This window comes from Anabrus simplex, chromosome 1 (genome assembly GCF_040414725.1).
Source record: "Anabrus simplex isolate iqAnaSimp1 chromosome 1, ASM4041472v1, whole genome shotgun sequence".
In the NCBI taxonomy this organism is placed as follows: Eukaryota; Metazoa; Arthropoda; class Insecta; order Orthoptera; family Tettigoniidae; genus Anabrus; species Anabrus simplex.
The window spans coordinates 262,851,558-262,865,157 of record NC_090265.1 but is presented as its reverse complement, the minus strand read 5'-3'; the positions used below and the strand labels follow the sequence as shown (position 1 = coordinate 262,865,157).

The 13,600-nt window shown below is 37.6% G+C and overlaps 1 protein-coding gene across 2 annotated transcripts in view; it reads left to right on the top strand.

Moving 5' to 3' along the window:
• LOC136864748 (uncharacterized) overlaps window positions 1–6,410 on the top strand; it is a 114,368-nt gene extending 107,958 nt beyond the window's left edge. For both annotated transcript variants that reach the window (XM_067142115.2, XM_068226113.1), the window contains one exon: window positions 6,227–6,410. In XM_067142115.2, coding sequence (XP_066998216.2) covers window positions 6,227–6,239 — 13 coding nt within the window. In that variant the 3' untranslated portion in view covers window positions 6,240–6,410. The remainder of the gene's footprint in view (window positions 1–6,226) is intronic.
• The last annotated feature ends 7,190 nt before the right edge of the window (window positions 6,411–13,600 follow it).

The following is a 13,600-nucleotide window of genomic DNA, read 5'->3' as shown; positions in this document are numbered from 1 at the left end:
CCGAAATTATTGGAAATCGTGCCGCTGGTAGAAAATACGATTTTGACAAGTCATGTATTCCTGATTGGAGAAAGAAGAAAAATCTGCTATTAACATGTAGTGGTGATCATAGAGCTTTTCGTGGACTAAGTGTACAGTTTCCAGAAATTGAAAAGAAACTATAAATATGTGACAGAAAGACAAGAATTGGGAAATGGTGTGTCAACCGAAATGTGTCAGCTAAAGGCATTAGAGATTGCAAAGGAACTTTCATCGGAAGGGTTTAAGGCAAGCCGAGGATGGGTTTGTAATTTTTATAAAAGAAATGGGTTGAGCATACGAAGGCATACCTCAATTTCACAGTCTTCCTGGTACCTACGATGAGAAGTTAGTCATTTCAGCGTCACATAATTCGGTTGCGGAGGGAAAATGCATATTTGCTTTCCCAAATTGGCAATGCAGATCAGACGCCAGTCTACTTTGAAATGCCAGTGAACAGGACTGTGAATGTTTAGGGTACGAAAAGTGTTACCATTAGAACAGGTAGTAATGAAAAGCAATGGTGTAGGTAATGTTGTGTATTCTCACCGTCAGAACCAAATTGCCGCCGTACATTGTTCTCAAGCAAAAGACGCTTCCTAAAAATCTACCCGCTGCTGTTATCGTCAGATCTCAGAACTCCGGCTGGATGGACAGTTCACTTGTGGAAGACTGGGTAAAGTGTGACTGGCAACGTCGCCCTAGTACATTATTGGGACAAAAGAGCTTGCATGTTCTCGACGGTTACCGCGGCCACACAACAGACACTGTGAAGAAACATATCGAGGATGGGAAAACCGACCTGGCAGTCATTCCGGGCGGGATTACGTCTATGCTACAGCCGCTGGATGGCAGCTGATAATCACACATCGACACCAACTGGTCGCATTCAGCGCCCGGTACTTCAGCTGCTGTGTTTGTCGATTTTGATGGCATGCAATAGTATTCCTGAGGACCTCATACGGAAGGACTTCAGGAAATGTAGCATTTCTAATGCTATGGATGGCAGCGATGACATTTTGTGGGAAGGTGATGGTGATGAAATTTCTGAAGTTTGTACTGATGATGATGAATGAACTCGTTGGATATCGTTCTGGAAATTTTTGTTTACTTTTATTTGTATTTTCTAATCATTTCATGTGTGTTAGTAAAGATTGTAAATAATTTTGACTTCGCTTTTTTTATATATTTTGTTCTTTCAAAATAAGGGTGCGGGTCTTATTCGGTGGCAGGTAGTATTCGAGATTGTATGGTATTTCATATCTAGTCTCTTCTATTTTTCCAGAGGTAGTTTAGATATAGCCCGCTCAATTTCTGCTACTGTAGTTATTAAATTCTCTGGTTAATATTAGAATACATATTAGTTTTGTCGTGGGAATGTATTGTACAGTGGGGTTGTAGTATGAAATTTGACAAAAATCAACTGAATTTTTGATTCTCTAGTTACTAAAGCCGACAAAGGGAATAACCATATTTACATCTATAACTCTGACTTGAGGCTAATAAGTTGAACCTGACTTATACGTATATCAAAGGGAAGAGAAAAAACTATTTTGTAACTCAGAATTACTTAGAAATCAGACTTACATAATACATCACATATTTACTGAAAAAACAATGGAATAGAAAATCCTTGCAAATTATACATACATTGAGACAGAAAATATTATTTTGAACTTGATCCAGCCTTAAAGAAATCATGTAGTTTGGCTTGTTTCACTTTTCTTGCATTAAGAGTATAAACCTCCTTTTGCAAACTTAATAATGAATTCAAAGCATTTCCAATACAACTTTTAACACATGTAACGCCTACACACATCGATTGCACTTAACACTTCACTCATTCCAGGTGTTTCAAGATTCAAGTCGTTATCTTCATCACTGTCACTATCGCTTGTAGCTGGTCCATCACCACCGCGTTGTTGTCATACATTAGCAATAATCTCTTCATCCGGTAATTCTCAACATACAGCCAGATTATCATTGAAATGCACAAAAGTATCGAATTCTACACCCTCCGGTAGTTAGTTCTCAACATACAGCCAGATTATCATCAAAATGCACAAAAGTATCGAATTCTACACCCTCCAGTAGTTAGTTCTCAACATACAGCCAGATTATCATCGAAATGCACAAAAGTATCGAATTCTACATCCTCCGGTAGCATTAGCTCATTGCCAGACAAAACTTCATCCTCATTATCATCATTAGAGGCAGCCTCTTCTAGTAAGACACCAGCTTTGCGGAAACAGTTGCCGATTGTGGAGGATGACACCTGCTTCCAGGCAGCCGAAGTAAAGTCCATAAATGAAGTCTTTTGTTTCTGCACCGAAACCACCCACTTTGCTTGTCATGTATCTTAATCTTTGGCAGCATTGTGAAGGTAAAAAACGACGAAGGTAGAGGAGCGAGATAGAGAGCGAAGGGGACTCACTGAGTTGGCCTTTGTTAAGCTACCAGCAAGGGTCAACAGTGTCACTCGGCGAAACTCTTTGTGCTCTGTTTCAGCACCGAAACCCGACCGCTCTACTTCCGCCTATGCCATCAAAGAGGAAACTTCGTAAATACAGTAGTTTATTTTAAAAAAGCACGTGCTCATTACAATTACGCAAAACTCAGTTATATTTTACTGACACTTATTACGTATAACAGCGAATTACATATAAACGGATTACGTATAAATGAGGTTTAATTAACACGCTCTTTAATTACATTTTGCCAGGACCTAAAGGAAATTACGAACAAATACGAATTACGCAGAACAGAGTTACATATAAAACAGGTTCAGCTGTCCATTCAAAACAGTCGTTAATACGCCCCTAATCTTCGATATCGATGCAACTGTCGTTAAACAATTTCACTTGAGACTGAGATGATCTTGTGTACCTAATTTACTGTAAACAATCGATAATCTAACTGGCCGTGCAGATTTGTCGTACAAAACAAATCCTAGGCTGTATCCATGTCGATTTATATCTGATGGATATTATGTTGTCCACTTTTACCTCATATGTGAGAAATCAATTTCTTGTTCTCAAACTCAGAATTGAGTTCATTTTAATTTGACACACCTAACTAATCGGCATAATTTTATTTAGCATACCATATAGTCGTGGGGAGTGAAGGAAGGAACCCTGGTAGGCTGTGAGAATCCCGTATTGCTCTGGAAGGAACGAATTCCTATAGTTCAAACTATGAAGCATCAATTACATGTTTGTCAAACTGATCAACTTCTGATCAAATCTGGAATCTGTTGCAGAATTAACCAGATTAGCTTTGCAGTGATTTCAGGAGATAGGCCTTGCTGTTAATACTTAGTCTATTTGCTTATTTGTCAAAGATGGAAAAAATTTCCCTGTGGATTTACTTATCTATGAAAAAAACATCATCCAGTCATTATTTCCTGGTGGAAACATACACTACCTGGGAATTAACATTCAAAATGAAATTGTCCTTGATAATCCTGAAATATTGGTCAATTTAAGTGATAAGATTGACATCCTAATTAATTCTCCTCTTTTGAAGTCTGATCAGAAATTTGTTGTTCTCAACTCTGTTTCCCCAACACTGATTTATCCTTCCCAAGTTTTCCCCCTTAAGATTCCAGAACATTTTTTAACTGATGCTGACAAACTTTTGAGATGTGCCATCAACGAAAAGTTCAGAGACTGTAACACACTTTTACCAGATATCAGGAAGCTGCGGCATCATTTAACCCGATGAGTGCTACGCCTGCCTATAGACGGGCTGACACGGCTGGTCCAGCACTGCTACGCCCGTCTATCGACGGTGCGCGAGAACTTAAATTTTTTGAGTTTCCCAGTTCACTCTCGAATGCCAGTTTGATCTCTGACGTGTTCTGCCATCTGTTGAGCATTATGTAGAACTAATTGATCACAGATTATAGCTTCAGGAAGTAACTTACAGAGCTTTTTGTAGATGTCTGTAGAGTTCATCTGTGATGTAAACAAACATGGCGGAACAACAACCTAGTTGCTCCTCCAGCGATGTTATTTTGAATCAAAGAATCTTTCAGTTATTAACCACAGCGGAAAGTGATGATGGAGATGATGATTTTAATGAATTGTTAAGCAATTTTGAAAGTGAAAGTGATACAGAGAGTGCAGAAAATATTGTATGAGAGAGAAACAGAGCCTCTTCTAAACAAAAGAAGAAAAACACGGTGAGTTCAAAAGCTATTTTTTCACTATTTTCGTGGCGGACAGATTACTTTACACCACCAGACTTTCAAGTAACTGTGACAGACTCTGAGGGCCAAGTAGTGTTTGATGACAACCATAAAATCATTGATTTCTTAAAAACATTTTTGCCAGTGGAGTTGGTGCAGATAGTTGAACAAATCGGCATCACAGACAACCAGTAGAAAACCTTTAACTATTACTGCATTCCACATTTTAAAATAACAACTTATGTACTTCTAAGAAGTTACATGTATTAGCTGCCTACAGATTTTAGGAAGTAATATTATGGGCACTTTACTTTGTACAAAAATGATGTATGCATGGGCACAAAAGTGTAGGTTTTTTTTCATCTCAAAATAATACTGAATGCAAGTGTAGGATTTTCCATTTGCATTTAGATTTATAAAGAACCAACATTTATAAACAATTTAAGCTAATCACCCGAATGATAAGTTAAAAATCGAGGCTTCTACAATTTTTTTTTTTACATACGAATGAAAAAACTCAGCTCTGAGGTACCAAACAGTCAACTGGAAACTCAGCACTTAAAAGGTTAAGAGGAGGTGTTCAGTGACTATATGCCTGCAAATAAATGGCTACAAGATCATCGTAGACTTACCTTCTCCAAATGGAGTAATGCCATCAAGATGACTGGTGCTGTTTCCACTGTGCACTCTCTGCTGTGGAGGTCTCAGGACAATGCCCTATGCTGCCGCTGTGGAAGAGAGCACAAAACCCTTGCACATGTTCTGGGTGCCTGTCTGTATGGAAAAATTCTGCATAACAGTTGACACCATCAAGTTCACAGTATGAGAGCAATAGGTTTCCTAGTTTATGAAGAGGTACATGGACTGGCCACTGATGGAAGTAATAGGCACATTGACATGATTGCTTTCAAACCAGCATGCAAGAGCGGAGTGATCGCTGGTCCTACCATTCATTTTGAGACACACATTGGTCAGCCTGAGGAAGTAGATACTGAAAAGATTGCTATTTATGAGCCAATCATCAAATATTATGAGGAGAAGAATAATTCTCAAGATATGACTGTTAAAGGACTCATTACTGGTGTGCAGGGAACAGTTCTGAAACTATTACACCAGTTTTGGATGAGCGAAGGTTTGGACAAGGAACTGCTAAATTCATTTGCTATCACTACCTTAAGAGGATCTATTTTTATTCTGAGGAACCATCTTCATAGCTTGTAATAAATATGGTTAATATTACAATGTATTAATTTTTTTAAATAGATAATTGTTTATATATTATACTTTGCTGTACGGCAGGCCTCAAATAACGAATTTTTAACTAAATATTTGTTTACATTACCTTGTGTATAAAATCACACCATTCCACGAGCTAGATACCATCAGGTATAAGCCAATTCAGTATGTGTATACCAGTACCATTTTTTAAATTTAAAACATTTCCAGAAAGAAATACACAAAACATTCCATACTTATCTTCTAGTTAGACGGTATAAACTTCAAAATAGGATTTTAAATGGTATGTACCAGGAAAGTTGCAAAATGCAAGGTTATATTAAAATTCTGTTTTAATAACAAGATTTCCTTCATGTCTGGCTTACCACAAAAATAAAATCACCATGTTAATGTGAACATCTTCTATTTAAATTTGGCTTTATTTTCTGTATCTTTCTGCTGTGGCTATGGGCCAAATTTTCTTTTAAAATTACAATATTACCATATTGGTCTCCTTTCAGATTGTCTGTATGGTAACGCTGTAAACAACTTTATTCAAGTAATTATACAGTCTGAAAGGTATAGAAATTGCAATATTGTTCAAAACATTCTTTGATTTTTAAGAAACCAAATGCCAAAAGGAACTTAGATTGAGACAGGTTACGGCATTTATTATCGTGAAATGTGGAAGGCTTGAGATTTTCTCTCTTCCGGTTTCATTTTCGGTTTCTTCAAAATCATTGTTCAGTCACTTCAGATAAAACTAAAACAGTAATGCCTAGAAATTATATGTAATTTTTGCAGGAATTGCTGGTGAAGATGATTCTGGGAACATAGTGCCTTGCACTCTGCAAACTTCTGTGATAAGATGAAGCCATTCTGCAGTATGCAGTGCATGTTTTCTTCTGTTTTATCTACACCTTTGTCATTAAAATTGAAATTACCTTTATATCAAATATATTGTCTGAATAAAGTTATTCATGGACTAATCAAATTTTATTTTCATGTAAATCTTGTCTTCCTTTCTGATATGAAATCCTTGATTGTAATTGATTTTCATGTTATTATCAACTGAAACCTGGCTTGCTGGAGCGAAGAGTTGATGATGATAATGATGATGATTATATCACTGATTGATTCCAAGTTAAACTGTGTATCAGCGCTAATGAATCTGTAATTTGGAACAGAAAGAGTTATTTGATTGAGGCAAGAATAAATATCCTTGTGTTGCTGATAAATGTGAAGCCTAGTCAATGGCATCATGATATACCTGCAGTAAATTATTTAACCAACAAAGGTAGATATTACATGTGCATGAAATAATATGGAATTTTTGACATATTTCTAACAGTGCTATGGCTGGAAATTTCTCAAAGCCATGGTGCAGATTCCCAAAAAGTAGGCCTACTTATTGCAAGTCTATACTATATTAAAAAGAGGAAAAATTTGTATATTTGTTTGTAACGGATAGACTCAAAAACTACTGAACCAATTTTAAAAATTACTTCACCAGTAATTGCCAGTGAGTAACATGAGCTGTATTTTATTTTCAAAACAATTCGAGGTGGGGGGGGGGGGGAATATAAAAATAATAGGCTAATATAGGCAAAATATCGAATTTGTCGTACATGGACGAGACAAAGCTCAATTTAATCCCCTTGACACAAAGAACAAAACTCGATAACCATGTTTTAAGGCCCTAAAACCAACCGTTGCGGAGATATTGGCACCACACTACCCCTGCTCTAGGAATCGGATTAAATAATGAACTGGCGTAACCATGGCAATGTCAGCTCCAGGATTCTATAGCAGCAAAATTTTCTACAATATATCACAAAAACCTAACATGTTACAGACATGAAAATTGGTATTTGGAATCCCCTTTAAAAATTAAAGAACAGAAATGTTCGTTTTCAGAAAATCCTTTGGGGTGGGGGGGGGGGTTAAGGAAGTAAGGAAAGAGTTGAATTATTTATATGAGGATACACTTATCTCAAAAAATGAAGATGTTACAGACGTTAAAATTTGTACTTGGAATCACCTTTAAAAATGAACATGTTCTTTTTTAAGAAAATCCACTTGAGGGGGTGAAAAGAATAAAATAGCGGGTGAATTTTTAAAATGAGTATCTTCTTCTACCGCTTTACCCACACCTGTGGTGTTGCGGGTGCAAACTATGTAGCACATGTGGATTTTACACTGTTTTACGGCTGGATGCCCTTCCTGACGGCAACCGTATGTGTAGGGATGTAATAACTATTGCGTGTTCCTGTTGTGGTTGGTAATGTGGTGTGTTGAGTGAATATGAAGAGCGTAATGTTGGGACAAACACAAACAACCTGTCCCCTAGCACGGGATCGAAACCGGAACCCTGTGAATCTAAGACCTCGGCGCTCATCACTCAGCCAAGGAGTGGGGAAGTTTTTATAATGAGTATGTCTACAGTATATCTCATAAACGTAACATGTTACAGACGTGAAAATTGGTATTTGTAGTCTCCTTTAAAAGTACACACGTACTTTTGTTTTCAGAAAATCAACTTAAGCTGGAGATCGAAAATAAGTGAAGGAGGAGTTGAATTCTCTTTATGAGGATACTTATTACTCAAAAATTAAGATGTTACAGACGTGAAATTTGCTATTTGGTATCTCCTTTGGAAATAAAGAAAACTTTTTTTCTTGGACATAAAAGAGGACTGTTTCTCACACATAGAGTTCCATGTCCCATGTTCCAGATTTAGGTCTGCCAGTAGCTTGGTCATCTTAGCCTCAAAAGGCAATACCACAAACGTGGTTTACAAAGAGATTCTGGGGTAAATGAAATGCAATTTTTCAGTGAATTTTTATGCTTTAGGAATTTACAGATAATGTCTTAGTGCAGTACCGAGGAACAAGTAATTTTTATCAAATTACGAAATCCTCACAAGCAAAGCCGTGGGTAATAGCTAGTTTTCAATAAAGACATGAAGTGACAATGTGCACATGTTACCATGAGATGACAACTTTAGGCAACATTAACATTTCATTATCAGAAACATGGCAGATGAATTTGCAATTATAACTTCAGCCCAAGAAGGTACGGCGGCTATACCGAAAGTTTTTAGCAGCCCGTAAACCGTAATTCTGAGGACAATGGAATTCTTTTCATTTGAAAGAGCAATGTTTCTCGACCTTGGGACAAGCGCGCGCAACATCTCCCAGCAGTGGTTCCTCTACAGTGCAGGAAGAAAGCACAGGCAGTGCTAAGTCAGACACAGTAAAAGATGGATCTGTCGCGCCTCAGTTTTCGCGCAATTATTTTTTATGATTATAAAAAGAATTTTAAGTGCCGAAGAATGCCATTCTTCTTTGCTGCGTGTGTTTGGTGAGGCTTCCCCGTCTGGGGCCACAGTTGGAAATTGGTTCGCGAGTTTTCAAGGGGTCGGCAGTCAATTGAAGACGAACCTCGTCCCAGTTGCCCAGCAACACCTGTGACTCAAGAAAACATTGATGCTGTGAGGAAAGAAGATCCACATCTTACATTTTGTGACATTGAAGGGACCCTAAATATTGGGTCAACAGCAGTGCAGACCGTCGTTCACAATTATTTAGGCCTTGCCAAGAGATGTGCCCGTTTGATGGCAAAAGGAAGCAACAGTGGATTGGTGTTGTTTCATGCTAGGAAAATTAATGGAAGGCAGTCCCAAGACACCTACAATATTGTCACAGGTGATGAAACATGGGTCTACCATTACGACCCTGAAACTAAGAGACAATCTTCTGTGTGGTGCTTTCCAGGGGAGGAACCACCCACAAAATTTCGACAAAGTCGGGAGTTCTGGAAAGAGGATGGTAGCGCCTATTTCTTATTTTATTTTTTTTACGAAAATGGGGCATCTCATTCTGTCACCTTGGACACACGTCGTACAGTCAGTGCTGAATGGTACGTGAATGATTGTCTGCCCAAAGTCCTCACCACATGGAGGTCACAGCACCCAAAGTCCAAGAGTGGGCACCTTTTGTTGCATCATGACAATGCATCTGCACACAGGGCTGCCAGAACCCTGGACTTTTGGAAAAGGAAAAAGTGCAAGTGTTACCTCATCTCCACTATTCACCTAACCTGGCCCCATGTAACTTCTTTCTGTTCCTTAAGACCAAGGAAAAAATTCACGGGCAGCAGTTTTCGTCAGATAAAGAGGCCATTGCAGCATACAAGAGTGCACTAAGTGACATCCCGAAAGAAGCTTGGAATGAGACGTTTTCTAAGTGGTTTCAGAGAATGGAAAAATGTATACGTGATATTGAGAATATTTTGAAAAGTTGTAATTGTTGTTTTGCAATTTTTTTTCTGTCTCACACTGCTAAAAACTTTCGGTACAGCCTTCGTAAAAAGCTTCTGCTGGAAGGTTACGTGTATTTAAAGAGAGAGATTGTGGCTGGGGGTAAAATATACTGAGATTGCTCAAAAGTGTATTCCAAAGAATATTCTGCATGGGTGATTACTTCTGGGCTGCCTAATATCCTGCAAGTTTTAAAAGGGCCAGCCAGCTTCATCTAATCATACACGCACTCCTTATCAAGAAATAACCAAGGCAGAGCATTTGGTTCACAATCTGTTGGAAGAAGCAAGAGCTCACCTAGAGTTGCAGTCGGCACAGATAATAAATGAGCTGTCAAGAGTATCTTCAGGGATAATTGCCTGCCTTTGGGAAAGGGATAACCTTGCAAAACGATGAGAACAGAGAGGACACACGACCAGCCAACAAATCCTAGTAACCTCAGAGCTGCAAAACATTCCAGACAAATATTTTTAAAAAAACACTAACTGACAAATGATTAATGATATACAAAATGGGAATCAAATCCTCATTTTCTGTATTAGACAAAATTTAGAATTACTTATAAGTAGTGAAATCTGGTTCGTGGATGGAACTTTTAAGGTGAGTCTGTCAGTATTCATTGAGCTCTTCTGTATTCTAGGTTTGATAAGACCCGGAGATACGTATGAGGATCCCGATGTACAACTGACTGCTCCTTTAGTATTTGCATTCATGTCAGGTAAACAAAAAGAAGCATGTGAGACTCTTTTATAAGATGATAGCAAAAGTTGGCACTCTTCTCACACACTTCACACCACTACATCATATTATGTGTGACTTTGAATTAGCCATAATCAATAGTATGAGAGAAGCCGTACCCACTGCAGATATTTTGTGTTGTTTCTTCCATCTGGGACAATCAGTATATAGGGATGTACAGACTGAAGGTCTTCAAGCTCAATGCAACGATCCCAGTGACTGTAGTATTAAAAGAGAAATTCACATGTCGTTAGCACTAGCATTTGTGCCAGTTGGAGATGTCCTGTGATGTTTTGAAGAACTCTGCGATAACGTTTGTACCCCCACAATGCAAACCTGTAGATTCCTACGACGAATATGATGCGTTAGACCAGCCCCATGTTATTCTTCTCGCATGCACACAGCAGGTCTGGGCACGATGAGCACTGAGGAATAAATAGCCGGAAAACACAACACATACACAGGCGGAAAGAAAACGAAAAATGAAAGGAAAAAAGGTCGGAACAACTGTAAAACTTCCATTTGACAGGATTACCTTTAAATAGTTTCCTTTCATGTACCATGTGTGTACATTCCAGGAATATTTAAATAGAGGAAGCAGGTTAAAACACTAATTTAGTGACTTAATATTATCTTCTAAAAAGATTTGAACATCTGTAATTCCGAAATGACTTGCAAAGTATTAAGATATAGTAGAAATTATTACTCATTTCATTTTTTTCCTAAGATATACAGGGTTAGTCACCTAAGATGTTACACGGAAATAACTTCTAAACCATTAAAGATATCGGTATTCTGTTTTCATATTTGTAGATGGTACATAGCTTGTAAAATGATGTGCTACGTATTCTCATGGGGCGATTAATAACCGAGATATTGATACTAACTCCATATTTTTAAATAGAAGGACACAAATTCATACAGCTGGTCTAAAAGTTCAACTGTGTACAAGTTCAAATATGTAAGTATTTTCAAAATAGGACAGTTAGTTTTTGAGATATCAATAAGAACAGAATGCGCTGTTTTGTATGCCGCATCAGACAGCGTGAAGTCGGGCAAGAACATATTGACGCGCAAACAGGTTCTTGGGCGTGAATCCAGCCACAGAATGGGTACCAGGAATGTAAACATTTCGTACACATGGGATGGGTTTGCGAAGTGTGCATGGCAGGACAGGGAGGTGTGAGGTTATTAAAAGGAATCAAATAATTACTTTGACTACAAAGGAACATTACGAAAGCTATAATTGTCACCGATTTGAGTGTACAGTACATACTACTGTATGAATTGAGAAATAAATACAATACAGGACACTGGAAGAGCTCCTTCTAGAAAAGAAAATGAATAATATCCAAATAATCTCCCTTCGCTGTTGTGTGTTCGCCAGTCATATAATACTGTTACACATCCAGGGTATGTTACGATACATCACATTATGTGTACGATAGTGTACAGTACATGCCTGGTATATGTTCTGTGGCTGGAATCAATGCCAGGAAACAGCTTGCGTGCCAATATGTTCTTGGCTGACCATAGGCTGTCTGATGTGGTACGCAAAAGCCCAAATGCGTTCTTATTGATATCTCAAAAAGTAACTGTCCAATTTTGAAAATACTTAAATATTTGAACTTTTAGGCCAACTATATGCATTCCTGCCATTCCATTTAAGAATATGGAGTTAGTATATATCTCAGTTATTATTCACCCCATGAGAATAAGTAGCACGTTATTTTACAAAACCCTGGGTACCATTCACGAATATGAAAACAGAATGCCGATATCTTTAATGGTTTAGAAATTATTTCCATATAACATCTTAGGTGAATAACTCTGTATACAAAAAGTTTTAACTTGCCCATGAAGGTGTTAGTTGTCGAAAACTTTGGAGAACTTCTGGGATGATATTGCTGATTTGGAAGATAGCAACTGTTGCATCATTTCCTTCATAACAGAAGAAGTGGCACATAATGTAATGAAACACTAATTTTCCTATGCGGTCCTATCTGTGATCACTACTGCATCCAAAGTCTGGGGATTCGATAACAATATAGTCTATGCTGCCCAAACATGCAACAAATATATTCCCCCATAAATTTTGTTCTGATCACAATTTGTTTGAGATGACCTCTTCTACATGCAATAGCTACCTAAACACACATGTTGAAAGGATATGATGCCTTTAATGCAGGTAGATGTTGCCAGTGGAGGCTCAGGTAGCTGTTCACTATGAAGGATGCAAGCACAATCTAAGCAGTCGACATATTTGTCACTTTTCCTACTATATTGCCTGCTAAGTGAAACACTACCCAAATTCTTTTTTGTGAGGTTATTTCAATTTTGCAGCTTGTGAGTACTATTTTTTTCTGTAATTCTGGCCTGTGCAGAATCTTTATACAATAGCACATACCTTTGGGGCTGGCGTTTCATTTCCTGAGCATTGTGCCCATAATTATTTTTTTATTTCTTGCTGAGAACTTAGGAATATCTTCAGCTTCACTTGAAACATTGTTCTTATTTGCAATCTGCTTTATTTTAGCTCTGCTTGTAGCTAATTTCTTTTTGGTTTTAATTAAATTCCTACTAAGGATTTTAACTTGTCTTCTCAAATTTAGAATAATTCTAGAAACATAAATATCACTATCAGCTACTTTAGATTTACACAGCAAACTGAGATCAGGTTCTTTTATTTTTACATTATTTTCAGTAATAAATCTTAAATGTAGAGGGCAAATTGAGTTCATTACATTCTAAGCTATTGTTGTTAATATTTTCATTGCCAGTAAGTTCTTTGAATAACTCATTCCAGTGGGGCTTTTCAAATTTTCAGAGACATGCTTAAATAGGACAGCAAGTTTGGAAAAGTGCGTGGAACAGCTCCTGGCTCTAAGCTCTATCGTATTCTTGGAATTTCAGCTTTACCTTATTAACAATAAACAAGTACTTTTATAATGACATCTTCCAAAAAAGTGACACTTGCAAATCCTAGACACGCATATTTTATTTTCTTGGGAATGGTTCAGTATTAACACCCAGATACTTACAATGATCCCCAAAAGGAACTTTCACCCCATCAACGCAGTAATTAAAACTCAGAGGACTTTTCCTATTTGTGAAACTCA